Source organism: Balaenoptera acutorostrata, chromosome 3, assembly GCF_949987535.1.
Source record: "Balaenoptera acutorostrata chromosome 3, mBalAcu1.1, whole genome shotgun sequence".
NCBI classification, from domain to species: Eukaryota; Metazoa; Chordata; class Mammalia; order Artiodactyla; family Balaenopteridae; genus Balaenoptera; species Balaenoptera acutorostrata.
The window spans coordinates 40,086,282-40,106,782 of record NC_080066.1 but is presented as its reverse complement, the minus strand read 5'-3'; the positions used below and the strand labels follow the sequence as shown (position 1 = coordinate 40,106,782).

The window sequence follows — 20,501 nt, the reverse complement described above, 5'->3', positions numbered from 1 at the left end:
GCCAATTTCGTGGGTGATGGTAGCTATTGCTGACATTCAGCTCCTCTCTGAACCCCTTATCCTGTCCCAGGCTCTCCATGCCCTTCCTCGTTCCCTCTTCACTCCTCAGTGAGATCCAGGAGGCCTGTTGCCCCATAAACGACCCACTCTCCATTGCCCTACGGCAGGTTTCAGAACACAATGGCAGCTTCAGTTGGCAGCAAGTTTATCTGACTAGGAAACATCTGCTCTTCCCAAGGCCTGGATGGGAAGCCGAGCATCCATTAGTCCTACTTCTAGAATCACCTCCTTGTCCAGAGACAGCCCCAGTTCAAAATTCTCCGGAGGGACATCCTGTGAGATGACAAGTCCTCAAAGACCGAGGACAAACAAAGGAATCCAGGTTATATTTACATCTGTGCCAAACAACAAGGGGCGTTCTAAACAGGACTGTCTACTGTCTCAGGCCAAACAGGGAGCAGAAATGGCCTCAGCCGCCCCTATTCCTCTCCCACAGGGGACAAAAGGAAAAGGAATAAATATAGGTTTCCCCACAGACCAGGAGCGAAACACCAAATCCTTTGGGGATCGTCTAGTCCTGGCCCCGAATCACTTATAGCCTGAGCCTCAATAATCTCATTTGAGGACAGGGGAACCTATCAGGAGACCTTGTCAATCACAGCTCCACACGAGGTAGGTCCTGGCTCTCAAAGCAGGTGACAAACACTAACATGTTTATAGGCTCCACATTCTCTCTGCAAGAACAACTGAGATGCTCAACAGGGGTCCACTGGGGCACGTGAACCCCACATCCTTCCTGACACCACCTCTGTCCGTCTGGGTGGGAAGACCCACAACATGGTCAGACCCTAGAAAACTGCAGGGAAACTGAGGCAGCAAGTGACTGTCCAAGAGGAGTGGGCTTGGAACCGCTCAAGTATTTCTACTCTCCTTTCACAGTTCACTCAGGTGCTCTCAGCGGCCATGAGTCTGAGGATGCTGGTAGAATACGAAAGAGGGCTATTTGGACTCAGTAGTTACCAAAAGTATCAGAATAAATCACTTTCAAAGCAAAAGGTAAAAGAGACTTACAAGAGACAAAGTTATCCGTGCTCTCTGCAAAAAAGACAAAGAGATCATTAACAAACGTAATAAAAAACCAGAACAGTCGCACTCTGTCTTTCTCATAGCTATGATCTCTCCCACTCACCATGATCCCCTGTTGCCCTGGCAACTGAAAACTAAAATCCTTGGCTTGTCACCCCTCCCCCACACTCTTTAGAAGGTGGTCTTCCAAATGGAGAAGGAATAAGAGCTAAAACTCCTGGTTTCAAGGGAGGTGGCCTGGTCCATCTGGAGACTAGAAACCATACTATGAGATGAGGAACTACATCCAGACTCACCATCTCACCCTCATCCCTCCCGCCCTCAGGTGCCCAGAGTGTTGGGAACGCTGGTGGTACGTTAGCGCCAAGAAGAAATGCTGCAGGATGGGCTTCCATGGATCTTCCTGGAAAATGCCAGCTATGATCTCAAGACACAATTCCTCAGATCGATATGTAGAGTTTATTCTAGTAGGTGATTGAGACGTTCTTGGGAATCCCTCTAGAATCTGCCCACTCCCCAGATGAAAATGTGTTATTTGGTCTTTGGCCTTTAGAAATGGCTCACCTAATAATGAAAGCCAATCATTATTGGGCATTGATTATGAGCCAGGGGCTGTGCAAAATGCTTTATGTAATACATCAATCCTTATAACCGCCCTAGGAGGTGGATAGCATTATCCCCTTTCAACAGAAAAGGAAACAGACTTATAGAAATTAAGTAACTAATTGAATGTCACTCATCTAAGAAGGGATAGAGCTGGATTCAAATCCAAGTCTGGGCTCAGAACCACTCTATCAGAGATTCTCAAACTTTAGCATGCCACAGAACCATCCAGGAGGTGATCACTACCGTCCTCCAGTAAAAAGAATGAGGGCTCCTTGGAGAAACGCATTAATTCCAGGGCTGGGGCAGAGAAAGTACAAGATGTGCTTGGAACATCTTGCAGTACTGGAAAGTAAGAAGGTGCTCAAGAATTAATGGGGGCATGAAGAAGGGACACAGGAGCCAATATGAAGGGGTCTCCAATGGCCAAACTGGGGATGATTTGAGCAACAAAATATAATGACAATATAATGACAGTCATAGATTGTTATGAGCTGAATTATATCTGCCCAAAATTCATATGTTGAAGTCTTAACCCCCAGTACCTTAGACTATGACTGTATTTAGAGATAAGGTCTTTAAGAGGTAATTAAGTTAAAATAAAGTCATTAGGGTGGGAACTAATCCAATATGACTGGTGTCCTTATAAGAGGACACTAAGACATAGACATACCCAGAGGGTAGACTATGTGAGGACACAGAGAGAAGACAACCATCTGTAAGCCAAGGAGAGAGGCCTCAGAAGGAACCAACCCTGCTGACACCTTGATCTCAGACTTCCAGCCTCCAGAACTGTGAGAAAATAAATTTCTATTGTTGAAGCCACTCAGTCTCTGACACTTTCTTACAGCAGCCCTAGCAAGTTAATACATGGATTATAACTCATAGAACAAAATAAATACCCATGAGTCTATACTGATATAAAGAAGTAATTTAATCAACAAATGAGGAAGAAAAGAAAGCTTTTCCTTACAATAAAATCCAATTAATAAATGTAGAGGAAAAGGATAGAAATAGAAAAATCACCATTGACAAATGGCACACTAATATTTGCTTCAGGCAAGAATCATCAGTGAATGCTAAAACTAATGTGTGAAAGAATGATAAGAAACAACATATTTACAAAGCTTCAAAATATTATGCTTATTAATGACAGAGGAGAAAAAAATAGTCACTCTGCAGTGGAGAAACCTAGCAGACACCATCCTGACCAAGTGATAAAGTTTACATCACTGGTAATAAAATGTACAGACGGGGCTTCCCTGGCGGCTTAGTGGTTGAGAATCTGCCTGCCAATGCAGGGGACACGGGTTTGAGCCCTGGTCTGGGAAGATCCCACATGCCGCGGAGCAGCTGGGCCCGTGAGCCACAACTACTGAGCCTGCGCATCTGGAGCCTGTGCTCCGCAACAGGAGAGGCCGCGATGGTGAGAGGCCCGCGCACCGCGATGAAGAGTGGCCCCCGCTCGCCGCAACTAGAGAAAGCCCTCGCACAGAGACGAAGACCCAACACAGCTAAAAAATATATAAATAAATTAATTAATTTAAAAAAAAAAAGGAACAAGCATTCTCAAAATAATTATTAAAAAAAAAAGTACCGACGTCGTGTACCCGACACAACGTACTGAACAGGCACAGCATCACTTCTGCAGTGTTCCTGCCAAAAATGCCTAACTGGCATTCAATTGTGAGAAAACATCAGGCAAACCCAAATTGTGGGACAGTCTACAAAATAACTAGTGAGGATGCTTCAAAAGTGCACAGATCGTGAAAGACTGAAGAACTGCCCCAGATTTCAAGAGAATAAGGTAACATGGCAGCTAAATACAATGTATCAATATAATCCTGGATTGGATCTCAGAGAAGAAAAGGACAGCAGTGGGACAACTGGTAAGATTTAGATAAAGTCTGTAGATCAGGTAATAGGGTTGTATCAACGTCACTCTCCTGGTTTTGATCACTGCCCTGTAGTCATGTAAGACGGTAACACTGGGGGAAGCTGGGTGAACGGTATAAGGAAGCTTTCACGGTACTATTTTGTAACTTTTTTGGTAAATCTCAAACTATTTCAAAATGAAAAGTTAAAAATCCTTTAAAAATTTTTAAAGAAATATGGATTATTGGTCCTCACCCCCGAGGTTCTGACTCAGGAGGTCTGGGGGAGGTCTTGAGAATTTTGCATTTCGAACAAGTTTTCAGATGATGGGGAGGCTGCTGGTCCCTTTGAGAACCACTGCATTTTACTCCACCTCCTCCTGGCACAAGCCTACCACACCCTGAGAAATAAGAACAACTTATTCGTTCATTCATTCACCGCGGGTCTTCCATTTACCAGGCCCTTGGCTAGGCTTTCACAGTCATTGTAGTCATAGCTGTATCAAGTATGCGCCAGCAAATATTCTTCCCTAACTACCTGCGGGGAAAATTGATGCTTTCTGTGAAGGAGTCCCTTAGAGAAAGTCTTATTCACAGTAAATTCACTGTTAATAGGTATTCACAGTAAATTCACTGTTAATAGGTTGCTTGTTCATCATTCACTTTGTGTTGTTTTGCGGGAGAGCAATACAGCTTTCTCCAGATTCCTGAGTGTGCCCTTCAGGCCCCCCACCCTCTTCTAAACTTCAGGTGACCAAATGGCTGATTTGGGAGGAGGATGGAGGCAAGGGGGCCCTAGCCTTGGCTTCAGAGCCTGAGAAAAGAGAGGTGCCAGATCAATTCCTAGTTAACACCAATTTGCATATTTCTCATAAGGCTCTCATTTATTAGAGAATATGCTCACGTCAGCCAAATGTTTTGGCCGAATCTGTAAACCCTGTAATCTCTCAATCAGCCTATGAATGCTTATCTCCTTTGCAAGAGCCTGGAAACATTTATACACCCAGGAAGCACACAAGCCTTGGAACAGCCAGACCTCCTGGGTTCTCTCTAACCTGTGGGAGGACTCAGAACTTCACCCTGGAAAAGGATGGTACCCAAGAGTGGTCCTCACCTCAGCCCGCACCAGCAGGCTGGGAGGACAACCGGACCAGTGTGCCAAGGCAGCATCTAAGTCTGAACAGGAACTGGGCATGAAAGCAAGGCACGTGTCTCCTCCAGATCCCAAACGCCTCAAGAAAAACCCAGTGCGAAAAGCCAGTGGGATCCAGAGAATGGAGAAGAGAGGCAGCAGCTTGCGTCCAGATAGAGAGAGATGCACAGAGACGTGACAACGAGAAGAGATGCCCTGGCTTCAGGTGTGAGGAGGGAGGAGGGAGCTGCGCCAGGCGTCCACATGCTCTGCCCACCCAGCACAGAAGGCCACACGTTGCTGCCGCCTCCTTTCCCCCAGCACTGGCAGGTTGGGACCACATTCTAGTCTCAACAAGTTTTTTGGGGAAAGAAACCAGCCTTGATGCGGCTAGGGGCACTGGGGCAATGGTGTCCCCCATGGTTTGTACCCAGGGCCCTGACGGAATTCTGGTTTCTGCTGTCACAAGATCATGATGAAGAGACTTCCCAGTCAGGTAAAAAGAAATGAGAATTCAAGAGTTATGGCAGCTCGCTTATTCCTAAACGTTCTGTCAAGTGTTCTCAGATATTTGTTGCACGTGTACAGGCAAACACACACACACACACACACACACACACATACCTTGGCAACATTCCTCCTTCTATCACATCATCATCTAAGGATCCCCAAATGGTGACCTTCCAGGTACCACCTCGACCCTAACATGATCCCCAGCCTCCCCTGACACTCATATCCCTGACTCCTCATGGACCCCACTCTTAGGCCCAGATCCCTGGAACACCAAAGAGGATTCCATGCTCTTAGAGCAAATCTCCCTTTCCAGGGACTGGTTCCTACACTAAGGCTGAACTCCAGGCTGAACATTCTAGTGCTTCTTTGGAAATGCAGAAGGAAACACCAACATTTGTATAGCATGTGAAGTTTACAAAAAGCTTTTCCAGAACATTTTCATTTCAGTGTCCTGCTCTGAAAAAATCCTTCTGATGGAGGCCTCTGCATCTGCAGACGGCTCCACTGAATATATTCAATGTAATCAAATCTCTCCCGTGGGTCTCCAGCCCATGAACAGTCAGGAAAGGAGACCCTCACCTTCAGATCTCTGTTTTTCCCCCAAAACAAATCTCTTTTCAGTTGCCCTTGGGTGGGTTTTTTTAAAATATAATAATAAAAACAACCAGTAATTCTGTGCTTACTCTGTGCCAAGCACTGTGGGAAATATTTTAGGTAGATTAATCCACTATGTGTGAATTAATCTTCACTACAATCTTTGAGGCAGAAGCAGGGGATTGAGTAATTTGCCTGAGATCACAGAGCTGATAAGCAATTGAATGAGAATCTGAATCTTGGCATTATGACTCCATACCTACTATCCTAGTAAGCTGCCTGAAGGCTGTCTGTTAGAACTTATCAGCTTGATTAGAGAGTGACAACCAGATCTAGAACTCCTAAACTCAACTCCTAAACTCTCCACCTAGAATCCTAGTCGTAGCCAACAGCTATTGAACCTTCCCTCTGTCCGGACACAGAGCTAAACACTGGGTGGACATCACTTCATTCATCCTCAGGGTAATTTAGGCGGGAGCTCTGGTTATCATTCCCATTTCACAGATGAAGAAACAGAGGCACCGAGCAGTGATCATCCTTCACCTCATGCCAACCATGTACTAAGCCCCATCGTCGGAGCCAGTAGGGCCACAGATAGGATAATACCTCCATCTGTCTGATTTTAGAACCCTTGCTCTTAATGTCTATGTTTTGCTGCCTGGGAGCGAGAGGGGTACAGATGACAAATATGACGTCCCCACACCACAGCAAGAGAAGAGCAGGAGTCCACCGAGAGCCTTTGTATCCAGGCTCAGCAGGTGCGAGGTTTACTGTCCACTCCCCCGGATAATTTACTCTCCTGATGCCTAGATATTTTGTCTCTTGACATGGCTGGCCCACCTTTTCCCTGTCACTGCCTTTCCATCATCCACTGATTCCTTTACAAACAAGCAAACCTTTGCACAGGATGGCCCTGGCAGGGTGTAGATGGGTTTGAGGGACCCACTTCAGGTGAGCTGTTTCCCTTCAAGTTCCTCTGTAACTTCACCCTCCCTCTGGCCTCCTGGGTCCACCAAATGCCATGGCAGGAAATGGCAAACGAGGGAGCGTCTGAATTTTCAGGGGGAGGCGGCTTGTTAAAATACAGACTGCCGGGCCCCACCCCACAGTTTCTGACTCAGTAGGTTTGGGTGGGGCTCCAGGATTTGAGTTCTAACACCTGCCCAGGTGATGCGGAGGCTGCTGGTCTGGAGACCACTCTTTGCGAACCACTGGCCTGAGGAGATCTGAAAAGGTGACAGGCGTATCCAGAGATGAAGAGGAGGGGCAGCTGTGTCTCTTGGGGACAGAGGAGGTGTCTGCATGGCTGGAAGGGTGCAGAGAACTGCTTCCCTCCCAAGCGGAGGGAGGACAAAGGAAAAGCCGTGCCCACTGCTCCTGCTGCCCCAGGGCCAGGACACCCTCTGCGTGCAGAAGCCAGGGTAGCTCCCCCTCCCTCCCGAGCATTCCAGGGCTCCCTGCTCTCGCCAGGCCCCAGAAGCTTCCCTTTGGAAACAGAAGCATTCCTTTGGCGAGGGCTTCACTCCTCGCCCATCGGGGAGTGTCGACTCTCCTCTTTAAAAACAGATTCCATTCTCTAATCACCAGATGGGCACAAGCAGGGCAAAGGGCCACTCCAGCCCTTTATGCCAACAAAGCCTAGCCTGACTTTGGCCCCGAAAAGCAACATATCTCTGCATCTAAAAGCTGCTGCTTCTGCAGTGCGAGGCGGGACTCTTCCAGCTCCCGTGTGGCCCAGTGGGAAGTGTCCTGAGGCCTCTTACTGGGCATACCGGGAATGATGTTGGAAATGTAGGACCATATGGGATGGCCAGGGTCTCAAACATCGGCACGTTCTCAGTCCTCTCCTGAGTGATGGCTCCGCCATCCCCTGGCCCTCAGTGGCAAGAATTTAGCTTCTCAGGCAGCCTCATCTCTCCAGAGTTTCTCTCAAAGCCTCTAAAGTTTGAGTTTCCTTGCACTAAGATTAAAAAGGCCTCTTGGAACTGCTACCCTCTGATTATCTGTATGCTGTGAAATCACCTTCACATAAGCAGATGTTGCACAGCACTAGTCATCCACTGCCCTGTGTGTGTGTGTATGAGAGAGACAGAGAGATCGAGATCAGTCTTTACACTCCCCTCTATCTCATTAGAATCCTAGATTTCCAGGAATTGAAGGCCAAGAGGTCATCTAGCCTGTTCCCAGCACACATCACCAAGGTCACCAGAGATACATGGCTTCACTGACAGAAACTTATCAGCTACCAAAACCATCCCTAAGAGATGCTGCAACCACTTTCACTAAACTCTTGGGAGTATTTTCTTCTCCTCTAACTTCAGGAAGGTATTTGAAACATCCTAGCCCAGACAGAGAAAGACAGACTCCCCTCCCAAATACTCAAACAAAGCTCTTTCATCATTTCAATGACCCCGTCCACTAGAATCAGCACCATCCAGGCTGACAGCATCAGGTACCCTCCACCCATCAGCTCACCACGGAGCTAGAGGAAAAGAGCCACAGACCTGGAAACCCAGCCAAGGCCTTATTACTACCCAGCAAGTGGAAAGATTCTGTTCACTTGCCTGTTACATGTGGGGTTGAACCAGATAGACCCTGAAGCCCCTTGTAATGGAAGGTCATCAAACCATTGATAGGTATCAAAGCCTGTGATACGTGCTTTGTCTACTTTACGGTATTTAAAAGTCACGAGATTCTTATGGGAGAAGTACAATCATGCCCATTTCACAGATGAGGGTATTGAGGCAACGATCATGCCCAGAGTCCCCCAACAAAAAAAAGAATTGGGTTCGGATTCTCCGCCATTCTTATCCACCTCTCAAGTCCCCACTTTCTCTACCATAACACCATATGCCCTTATATGTACAGCTGTGTATTTCTGAGGGGGTCTTGGTTTTCACTGTGACTGCTATTGGAAATCAGAGACTTCATCTAGTTTGCACAAAATTCTGGTGATGGCTGAATATGTTCCAGTGCGTGTTTGGTTGTCGTTGATGACGGTGTTTGTGTTGATGCTGCTTCTCCTCTCAAGCCCCCACTCCCCGTGCCCCTGAGCTCCTGGAGGGGATCAGTCACCCCAGAGCAGCCCTGCCCTCACCTGGAAAGGGCTCCTTGAGGAAGTGGCCATTGATGGTCTGGTTGGCTGTGCCCAGGGGGTTCTTGGCGATGAGGGTATAGTTGCCGTTGTTGTAGTGGGTGGGCTTGTTGAAGAGCAGGCAGCCCTCGGAGACCTCGCCCTCCTGGTAGTACTCCACGTGGATGATCTTGGACTCACGCAGCGGCTGCCCGTTGTGCAGCCAGTGCAGTGTGGGCGGCGGGTTGCCGCGCACCACGAACTCGATGCAATGTTCGAGGCGCAGCTCAGGCTCCTCCAGGCTCACCACGCGCGGGGGGTCTGCCGGGGAAAGGCCAGCTGACGCCCAGAACACAGAGCCTCCGGGGTCCCAGAGCAGCCTTCCAGGAGCTGGGGTGGGCAACCCAATTCTTCCCCACCCCTCTCTAAAAAGACCTGAGGGAATCAGAGGTTTCCCCCCCAACACCACCCGCAAAGAGGGGAAGAGATGTCTGTCTTCACTCAAGCTTCCTGGATCCACTACAGCTGGAGGGTTCCCTCTCATGACCTTTTAGGGGTTTAGCAAAAGGCAGACTTGGGCCAACTCAGGAGTAAAGTCAGAGCTGAGTAGGAGGCACATCATCTTCTGAGGGACAGGGACACCCTTTCTGGGGTTACTAGCCAAGGACTGACTTGATTTGCTCAGTCCTGCCCCACAGGAGTCTTTCTGCCCCTCCTGGTGGACCAGACCCATTGCAGCAGCTCCGCCCGGCCCCAGCCTCCTGTGCTGAGATCCCCAGGGTCCCAGCCACCCCCAACAAGGGCATCCGCTCACAGTGGACAGTGAGGGCCACGCTGGCATTGCTCATGCCCACCACGTTCTCTGCAATGCACGTCAGGGTGAAGCCGTTGTCCTCACTCGTCACATTTACCAGCGTCAGGTTGATGGCGTGTACATTGGTCCAGTTCAGATTTGTCTAAAAACCCAATAAAAAAAACAATAATCATGTGTATAAAATAAGCTGCAGGGATGTATTGTACAACATGGAGGACAGAGCTAATATTTTATAATAACTAAAAAAATGTTTAAGACTGTACATTTTAAGTTATGTATACTTTACCACAGTAAAAATTTAGGAAAAGATAAAAGAAAAATTAGATGATGGTACAAAAAAAAGACAACAATCAAACAGTTTCTACAAGGGCAGCTCCCCCACCTAACCCTCAAACACCTTTAGGAATCAAAAGGAAAGCTGGGCAGTAGGTGAAGGAGGCCTTGCTGGTGAAGGCACATTGACCAAGGGCCAAGCTCTCTACAGTCAAGAGCTCAGGTAACACTCACACTTATCCTATGAGATGAATGGTAGCATTATACCCATTTCACAGATGAGGAAAGTAAGGAACAGAGATGTTTATAGCATGTTCAAGATCAAGTTGGCTAGAAAATGTTGCAGCTGGGTGGAACCCAAGTCTACGTGCTTCTTCCTATAGAAATAGGACCACAAACTTCCCCTCTTCTTCTTCCTTATTCTCACGTCTCTTGCTTCTATTCATGATTTTAGCTCATTAAGACTAACAGGTGATAGGGCCCAAGCCTCGGGCGCCTACCTGGTGGGTGTTGATGGACTGCAGTCCGGTGACTATCCAGTCCACGTCGGGCAGGGGCGATCCAGAGCCATTGCAAGTGATGACAGCATTGTCACCCTCCCGTACAGTCAGGTTGGCATGGCTCACGCTGATCTCAGGCAGGTCTGGGAGGGAGGACAGGGTGGGTGAAAAAATTAGGCAAATACTTGCTACCAAAACTTTGTCCATGGGGGCAATGGTGGCACTGCTTGCTTTGTCCAATAATGACTCCACAAAACCTGCTTGACCTCTCAGAAGTCCCCCAAGTCCCAGAAGCTTCACACCACCTCCCAAGCAGACGGTAGAACTCAAGATGTAAGCCCATGCAGTTGGACTTGGTGGTTGGGGAGCGGGGATTGGTGAGGAGGACAGTTGCTGAAGGAATGCAGCTCTAACAATGACATCAAATGACATCTTCCACTTTGGGCACTGGTTCTCAAAACTCTGGTCCGCTTCAGACTCCCATGGGGATCTTGCTAGAAATTCAGATTTCCAAACTCATCCCCAGATATTCTCATCTCATAAGTCTGTGGATGGACCCAGACATCTGCGTCTCTAAAACTGCCTTAGATGCTCCTGATACAGGAGATCCAGAGACCACACCTGGACATAACACTCCTTCAGGTTTGCTTAACAGGGAACTGACAGAGAGAAAGGACTCTGGTCCAATGACAAAGAGCACACTTAACCCCTTTCTGCATCCCTGGAACCAACCTTCCCACGGCTGGCTCATGAAGGGACAAGAATGAGCAAGGAGGTAAGAGGGGAGCCGGATCTGCACCCAGTGCAGAGTTCAAGGCTGGGAGGGCAGTGCGGAAGGAAGGCGCTGGCTTTTCCAGCTGATGCGCAGCACCGCCCCTGGTGTCTGAGGGAGGCCCACGTGGAGCCAGCTGGGACCGGGCGGCTCACTCACCGCACTGGCTGATGTTCATGCGGAAAAGTGGGAGGTGGGAGCCGTCGGCACTGATGCAGTAGAGGTTCTGGCTGTTCAGCTTGGCCTCCCCCTGCTCCTGCCACAGCTGCATCCAGCGGATGTCACAGCTGCAGTTGAAGAAGTTCTGCTCCAACCTCCTGTGGGCAAGAAGCGAGGGAAGGCAACCCCTGAACCGAAGGTGGCCCAGCTCCCTCCCAGGGCTGTGAGGCCATGCATGGGCCCCCACCTGCTCCTCAGGGACTAAGGAGAGAAGGGTTTAGCAAGGTCTCCAAAGAAGTAAAAAATACTTATAGAAGTCCATGAATTTATTTTGTTTTTAAACAAATAAACTTATTCCAAAAAAATCCACTCCACTGAACTTACCTGGCAAAGAGATCTTTAAAATACATGGTCTTGGGAAGCTCCTCTTCTCAAAACCCTCCAGTGGCCTCCCAACTCTTTGAAAGTCAAAGTCAAAGGCCTACGGGATCTATACCACCCTCTGTCACCTCTTTGACTTCATCGCCTGCCTCACTCTCTCCTCCTCTTCTTCAGCCACTCTGACCTTGCTGTGTGTCAAGTTTACCAGGATGACCTGCATGCTCCTACCTCAGGGCCTCTGCACTTGTTGTCCTTTCTGACTACAGAGTTTGGACTCAGAACATATCTGCTAGATCAATCCCTCCCTTCATTAAGGAATCATATAGCCTTCTCTGACCACTTCTATAGGAAAGCTACCACCAACCCCTGCCCTCACACTGCCCAGTCCCTTGCCCGACTATTTTCTTCTTTCTAGTATTTGTCACTGCCCAGCATCACTTTAACTATTTATTTGCTTGCTTGGAAGTTTGGGGCTAGCAGATGCAAATTAGTATATATAGAATGGATAAACAAAAAAAAATCTAAAAATTAAAAAATAAATATTTATTTGCTTGCTTGTTTATTACGTCTCCCCAAATAAAAACTAAGTTCCATCAAAGTCAGAGACATTGCCTATTAGGTTCATTGCTATATCCCCAGTACCTATAACTGAGCCTGGCACATAAATACCTGTTGAATGAATAAAAGGAGGGAGGGAGGAAGGAAGGAAGGAAGGAAGGGAGGGAGGGAAGAAGGAAGAAAGGAGCTATTCTCCCTGGGGAGAAGGTGGTTTGCTGTTTCCAATATCTGCTCAAAGCCCATCTTGGGACCAGCTTTATTCCTTCATAAATTCAACAAAATCCTTAATAAGCACCTCATCCATGTCTGGCTGTGGGCTGAGTGCTGCTGAAACAGAAATGAATAATCAGTCCCTGTTTTCCAGGAGCACTCATCTTGGTAAAGAAGACTGTCTGATGGAGGACGAGTCAAGTTCAAGGCCTTCCTTCTCCACTCATTTTCCTTATGACTTAGAAGGAGTCACCTCCCCTCTAGAGGGAGTTATCTCCTTAGGGGGACAATTGAAGGGCATAAGCTGATGTAAAACTCTTAAAGTCAAGAGCACCTGATAAATCTGAATGCCAGGATCACTCAGGGGAACATGATTCTCTTTCTGGACCAGTAAGGGGATGACTCTACTGGTGTCCAGAGGGAGGACCACTTGGGTAACTGCACTAAGACCCAGGATATTTTTGACAACTGGCAAATTCCGAAGTAGTGAAGCACACATCAGCATTAACCAGCTTTCAGAAAAAAGTGAGGCCCTTGGAGGGGAGGAATCAGTGCTTTCTAGCCAACAGGACAGCACAGGTAGAATGTGCAAACACCCCTGTATGATATCCTCTTAGTCTAAAAGTGCCCATGACTTTGCTCTGCACACCACACTCTTTCAGCAAAGGAGACAAGAACTAACCTTCATCAAGCATCTGCCTCTCACAGCTGCACTCAGAGTCAGCCAGTCTCTCATCATCATGCACAAGAGGGACCCCCTCCTACGTTTGGAGGAGTCAAGTCACATGCTCAAGGTCCCTCGGCTGGTATGTGACAAAGCAGGGCTTCACAGCTTAGCCTGTTGGACTCCAAAATTCATGCACTTTCCCCGCCGTCTATCACGTGCAAGGCATAGCTAGATGGGAGATTCTAGGAGGAGTAAGCAGGATTCCTGAACTTTGGAAGCTCGTGGAGGGAAAGACTAGGGGAAGAGTTAGAGGGATGAGGTACACTGGACTGTGAAAACAGGAAAGAAAGCTTGTGCTACAACAGGAGCACCAGGAAATAAAGCTGGAAGGGCAAGTGGAAGCCAGATGTTGGAGGACATTCACTGCCGCATCAGGAAGCTTGAAATGCATCCAGGAGGCAGTGGGAACCACCGAGGCCCTTGTAGTTGGAGAATGAAGTGAACAAAACTGTAAGAAGAGTAATCCAGCAATGCTGAACAGGATCAACCAGAGAGGAGGAGAGCCGGAGACTGGGACCCCGGTTAGGATGTCTGATAAACACAGGGTCACCGTGTACAGTGCTGAAGTTCGTGCATGTCTCAATGCACCCAGCCAAAGGGATGAATGGGGGATGAAATCCAGCCTGCATACCCTTGACCAGACCCGGTACCTGGCATGGGGCTCTATCTACCCAGAAGAGGCATCTTTTCTCATTCACATATAGGTCCCATATAGGCTGGCAGGCTCCAGGTCAATGTTCTCAAACTTTTTGGTCTCAGCACTCCTTTTCACTCTTAAAGATGACTGAGGGTCTCGAAGAACTTTTAGGTGGATTATATCTATCACGATTTACCATATTAGAAATTAAAACTGAGAAAATTTTAAAACACAAGAATGCATTAGCACAAACTCCATCAGGCATCAGAGGAATGATGTTAACATATGTCACGTGGCCTCTGGAAAACTCCACTGCACATGGGAATGAAAAAGGCAAGTAACGTCTCAGAGTTATTATGAAAACAGATTTAACCTCTTGGTCTCCCTGTAAGGGTCTTGGGGATCCCCATGGGACCCTGGACCACCGTGAGAGAACGGCTGCCTAGTTACTAAGAGCCTGGAGTAGAGAGGTAAAAATTGGGGAGAGGGAAGGGGAAGATGGAGCAAACATCATAAAGGAAGACAAAGTGGTATTTGGTGCTTCCTTGGAGGTAGAAGAAAAGGAAAGAGTAAAAGATGACCCCAAGGTTTTAAGCTCCAGGGGACAGGAAGTCAATGAAAGACAGAAGCATCTTTGGTTGAAAACAGAAGAGAAAAACCAGTGGAAAGGAAGAGGGGAAACATGTTAGGTATCAGGTCAGGGCAGGGCTGGGGGTGAGGAGGGGAAGGTAAGGTCCTAGAGCAGGAAAGTGACGGATGAGGTCCAGGACCCTTGGAGGGGTTTGCCCTGGGGTCAAGGCAGATGCTTCTGCAGCTGAGAAATGAGGGAGAGGAGAGAGAAAAGGTAGACAGGAGAAAATGAGAGGGAAGTCATAAAAATAATTGGATAATAACGTTTGCATTGCATTTACTCTGTGCCCAGCACTATGCTGAAGGCCTTACATGCCTCACCCCCTCTGACCCTCACAACAAGGAGGAAGCAGGGGAAGGGAACGTCTGAGGGCTTCCTTAGGAAACACAGGAGGTCAAATTCCCTGCCCGGAGTTTCTGGGGAAAGGGAGTTGTAGCAGTGGTTGGGAGTCACGTGGGAGGGGCTGTGAGGAGAGGCCTGGCAGCCCTGCTGGAAGGATACTAAGGGTCCAGATGCCGGAACACATGCAAACTGAACCAGGTCAGCCTGACTTTTCCCAGTTGCTTACTTGACAAGATGTGGTCATTCATTATTAAGTAGCTGTAAAAATACAAATTACCCACCTGGGTGGAAAATACTAGACAAGTGAGAGTCTTGGCCAGGCTGCTTCAAGCCACATGTGCTTTATTCAGTCCTGCCTCTTGTCTGAGCCCTGCACTACTGCGTATCCCAGCATCTCAGGGGTCCCCCAGAAAGGTGGACGGTGCCACAGCGTCCTGAGGCTGGCAGGGGAATGCAGTGAGATATGTGGGGTGCGTCTTAGACCCTGCCAGGCATGGGTATGCTAAAAGCTTGTTTGTTTCCCTCCGTCATTTTCCTCCAGAAGGCATGCACCATGAGACCTGGTTCTTTCCTCCAACCCAGAGTCTCCTGGAAACTGCAGAAGAACTTTGAGTTCTTCCCCCCATCCCTCTGGACTCTCCTCCTGGACAGCAAGACGTACACACGGCAGAAAGCATTTTCAGTCTCAGAACAGATGCCCTGGGCATCTCACTGAGCAAATCCACTCTCGTCTTCATATCCTGACAAGAGGGGTCAAACAGTGAGGTGGACCAGGAGCAAAGAAGGCAAGTCCTGGGTCTAAATGATGCTGTCCATTCTCCCATCAAATCAGGCCTGGAGCAGAGGGGCCTTCAGCCAGGGCCTCAGGGACAGACTCAAGGAGCCGAAAGCAAGCCTTCCCCTGCTCCATCAATAATGCAGGCGGCCCCATGAATAATACAGCAGCAGCTGCTTCACGGCAAAGATTACCAACACCCAGCCCTTTCCCCAAGATGGCCCAGGGCCTAATCGTAGGGCCCTTGGGGCTTCCCACAGATTAACTCAGCCCCATCCGAGTTTGCGCATAAAGACACTTTGCTGAACAGCCAAGGCCAAGACTGAGTGTTTAAAAAACACTGATTCCCCGCTAGTCATCACTCCGGTTTTCTTCCCTCCGCAGCATCAGTGCTGCCAGTGGCAATCCACGGCCAGGTAGCGAAATATGGGGAAGGGACCCAAATCTGTTGTCACCGAAGAAAACATGCCCAAAGGGCACCCTGGAGATGCCAACAGTCCTGTGGTTAAAAAAAATATCCAAACAAAAGATCTGAGTTGAGCCAGTTGTGTCACCTGGGGCAACTATAGTAGATTGAATAGTGTCTCCCCCGCCCCCCAAAATATGTCAAAGTCCTAAGCCCCAGTAGCTGTGAATGTGACCTTATTTGGAAATAGAGCCTTTGCAGATATAATCAAGTTAAGGATCATGGATGAGATCATTCTGGATTACGGTGGGCCCTAAATCCAATGACTGGTATCCGTATAAGAGAAAAGAGGGAAAGATCAAAGACGAAGAGACAGGGAAGATGGCCACGTGAAGATGGAGGCAGAGACCGGAGTGGTGCTGCCACAAGCCAAGGAACACCAGGAGCCAGCAGAAGCTGGAAAAGGCAAGGAAGGATTCTCCCTGGAGCCTTGGAAGAGTGTATACTCCTGCTGACACCTTGAATTTGGACTTCCAGCCTCTAGAAGAGTGAGAGAATCATTTTCTATTGCTTGAAGGCCCCAGATTTGTAGGAATATGTTAAGGCAGCCCTAGGAAATGAATACAGCAAGTATTCATTCAGCCTGAATTCTCCAAGGCTCTGTTTTAACGTCTGTAAAATGGGGGTAATTGTGCTCAATCTGCCTTCTTCACAGTTACTATGAGGATTAGTGATAATATATGTTAATGTGCTTTGTGAAGTAAAAGGTGCTATAAAGAGGCCCAAAATTATTATTATAATAACAGTATTATTAACATGATTGTTGAGTGATTTTGAGAGCCGTGGCAAGTGGTCAGGGCCAGGACTGGGGGAAGGAAAGTGACAGGATCAGCACAAACCCATCCCCAAAACTAGTTAATATTTTACCAAGTCAATTAAATCTGTAAATTATACCAGAGGTAATTATCACTTTGCTTTAAGAAAATGAAATATTCCAATCTATTTTAATCATGTCTGCTCCGTGCGTGCGGGGTATTAAGAGAAGCCTGTTGGAGATACACTAATGGTCCTTAGGGTATTTCTGGAGGGTTTCTGTGCTGTGAGTTTATATCCTTTGGTGCCTCTTGCCTTTGCCTAAATGGTATCATGGGATTCAGAATCCAAGCTTCTTTTCTTTCCAATTCATTCTTTACCTCTAAGTCAATCTCTTTGATTCTTGCTCAGCTTTCTGGACAGACTGTTCCCATCTTCTCAGTAAAGGGAAAACACCATCTTGCCATAACCAGAAGCTTCGGAGAGCACTGTGCAACACCAACTCAAATATCTCCAAACCTGTGCCATTGAAAGAGTGCCGGCTACTCAGAAGCCAGTCTTGAAAGATGTTTCCGGTTCCATCAGTAAGAGAAAAACACAGCCTGGACAGGTGAGAGGCGGGCCAGGTGCCCGGCCAAGACCACACCCTTCATCTCACAAAAGTAAATGAGAAATGAGTGAAGGAAGTCTCTGGCACACGGCAAGGGCTCTGAGATGCTAACTTGTTTGGATTTTTTCCCCCCTTTGATTCCACTGAGGGGAGCCGCCATCTTGAGTGTGGCTTCTGGAAGGGGACACAAGGCATGAGGGCTATGGTGCTGAGTTGGGTAAGGAAAGAGCTGGTCTTTGAAAACAATAGACCTGGATGGTGGCAATGCTAATAACCACAATACTAATTCCCATTTACTTGCCATGTGATGTTGGACCAGTTATTTCACTTGGCCAAGCCTCCAATCCCTCATTTGTCAAACTGGGTTTAAGCATATCTCCTCTGTGGGATTGTTCCAGGGCTGAGACAGGACCTCGTATACATTAGATACTCAATACACACCTCTTTTTTCTCCTTCTCTGCTACTGGAAAAGTTGTAGACACTCAGCCCTTCTGATGGGGAATCCCAACAGCATTAGTTCTTCTACCAAGGATCAGAGGAGGGGCTGCTTGGGGCAAGCAGAGATCCTCAGTGATGGAATAAAACATGCTAAGAAATTGTTGAATGCCCTAGCTTGCTCCTTCTGTTCCTGCAGAAGGTCGCTCGAAGCCTCACACTTCTGCCCTTGTGATCTTCTGGCTGCCACAGCTCACAGAGCCATCTCCCTCTGGCCTCTCTCCTCTAGGGCCAAAATTCTTTCTTCCTGGAAATACCCGACCCATGCCCACACCCCAGCCCACAGGCTCCACTGGGCAGACCCTGGCCGTCTAGATGGCTCGTGGCAGATGGCACCATGTGGACTAATCAGGAAGTCAGACAAGAAAATATGACCCACTCTTCCATTTTTCAGGAACTGGGATTGTTTGGATTTTAATCACAGCCACAGCTAAGAGCCAACACGCGGCCCCTCCAGCCAAAAGATAAATTTTCCACTCTCAACATTCAATTCTTCCTCAAAAAAATAGACCCCTACCAGGGTGACTGCTCCTTGGGGGGGGGGGGCTTCTTTATTTTCCAACATAATTTTTTACTTATTTAACAATATGACAGAAATAAAATACTCCGTGGACATGGTGGCTCTCACGCACTGACTCACCCTGGAGGGAACGTCTTCATTCCCCCATAAGTCACATCCAGCTCACTGGTGTATTGATTCCCAGGCAAAGATGAATGCAGAATCCCATGATCCTCTGGGAGAAATCTGACATTTTCTTTAAATATATATCCATGGAACAACTGTTTCTAAAACTCCACGAAACAGGTCACTGGGGCAGCACACCATCGATTTCGCAGCCAGTGATTTTTTTAGAAGGAGCACTGAACATTTTCGCAATAATTCAGCCAACAGTAGACCCAGATGTCCCCTGGAGACATGCTATCCCTGGCCTCCCACAGATGAAGGGGCAGGGGTCCCAGGAGAACTGGATGAAAGACTCCAATTAGCTCCTTTAGGGCAGGGTCCCTGGTCAGTTTTAGAGCAATGTAAGGAAAAACTGCAATTGTGCATTTTTATAGAAAATTACTGTAGAACAGATCCTTGGATTGAAAACAGATTGAGAAAGTTGGGAGACGGCGAAGCATAGTGGTCAAGATCTTGAGTCCACGTGCTACCATTTAGTTAATGGGTGACCTTAACCAAGATACTAAACCTTGCTAAGTACCCCAGTGTCCCCAAATTTGAAGTGACAGTAGCCATTCCGACCTGACAGCATTGTTGTAAGGATTAAATAACTTTCATAACTCGATAGATTACTTGGCACACTGCCTGGCCCAGAGTAAGATCTCAGAAATCAGTGTTAGTGGTGATCAAAGCAGTCATGTTAATTTACCTCTAACGTCTTGTCCACCTACAAAGAAGGGAATGAACACAATGCATCAAGTGTAACAGTTTGACATTGAGATGTCTGTGACATTGTCCAGTTTTCCAGTGTTTTATAAAAAAATAAGTACATATGTACCTTTTTCCAAGCTCAGGTAGGAGTTTTTTTGGAGTACAGCTGGATGGCAGCCATATATGACTAAAGAACTCTGATCACTAGAGCTATTGTGCTCATAGCAGAGGAGAAGCCTGGTGGGAGAGGCAAAATCCTAAAGCAGGAAAGCAACCCACAACAGTCTTGTCCTAAACTCTCCAACACTGTCAGAGACCATCTCTGTACTTCCCATCCCTGGAATGGCATTTTTAAGCATCATGTAGGCACTTGGGTCCATGAGGATGAGTAGGGTATGTACAAGACTGTCATGGAGATGTAAATATTCCCCTTCCTGACCAACTGGGTCAGAAAAGGTAAGGTTATGATGCATCCTTGAATTCAGGTCTTACCAGGTGGAGGGAGAACAAGTTGAAAGGCCAACAGCACGGGCGGGGATCCAAGGCCATTCACTGCCTCTTGGTAAAGGATAGAAAGCAATCTGCATTCAGTGAATTTGGATCTGAGTCATCAAGTAAAAGGGAAGACACATGAGCAGTGTCTCTGTAACCGTGACTCCCTAACTCCATCCATGCCTCAATTCCTTTTCAATTTATTCCTTGATTTGTCCCCTCAACATAATATGCCGTCCTTCATGCACAGAGATGAGCCTGATGACTCACACATCAACATGACTTATTCTTTCCAGCAGTGGTCAGGAGTTTTCATTCATCCATCCAATGTGTGTTTGTGCAAAATGGCTGGCTGGGGTAGGAGTACATTGATCAGCCTCGGAATGCAGCAAATCTAAGCAGTCCACAAGCAGATTGAATAAATATATGGGCTTAGTCCCTCCAGGATGCCCATACTCAAGCCAAATAGGCTGACAGAAGATCATGAGAAGTGGAAAAAAATACATGCAATCTGAAATCAAAGGCCTGGGTTCAAGTCCTGGTTCTGCCAGTCCCTAGCAATGTGATCTTCGTTGTGTTTCACATGCCTTTCTGGAGCTCAGAACCCTCACCTTAAAGTGTAGAGATACCTTTTATATGGGAGGTATAATAATAC

General features: G+C 47.5%; 1 protein-coding gene across 5 annotated transcripts in view; it reads right to left on the bottom strand.

Annotated features, from left to right (window-relative positions):
* Nucleotides 1-20,501, bottom strand: part of NTRK3 (neurotrophic receptor tyrosine kinase 3) — a 378,761-nt gene that overhangs the window by 243,574 nt on the left and 114,686 nt on the right. For all 5 annotated transcript variants that reach the window (XM_057544725.1, XM_057544727.1, XM_057544726.1 and 2 more), the window contains 5 exons: nucleotides 11,394-11,551; nucleotides 10,463-10,605; nucleotides 9,690-9,831; nucleotides 8,900-9,196; nucleotides 1,072-1,095 (listed from right to left, as the gene is read on the bottom strand). In XM_057544725.1, the coding sequence (XP_057400708.1) occupies nucleotides 1,072-1,095; nucleotides 8,900-9,196; nucleotides 9,690-9,831; nucleotides 10,463-10,605; nucleotides 11,394-11,551 (764 nt within the window). The remainder of the gene's footprint in view (nucleotides 1-1,071; nucleotides 1,096-8,899; nucleotides 9,197-9,689; nucleotides 9,832-10,462; nucleotides 10,606-11,393; nucleotides 11,552-20,501) is intronic.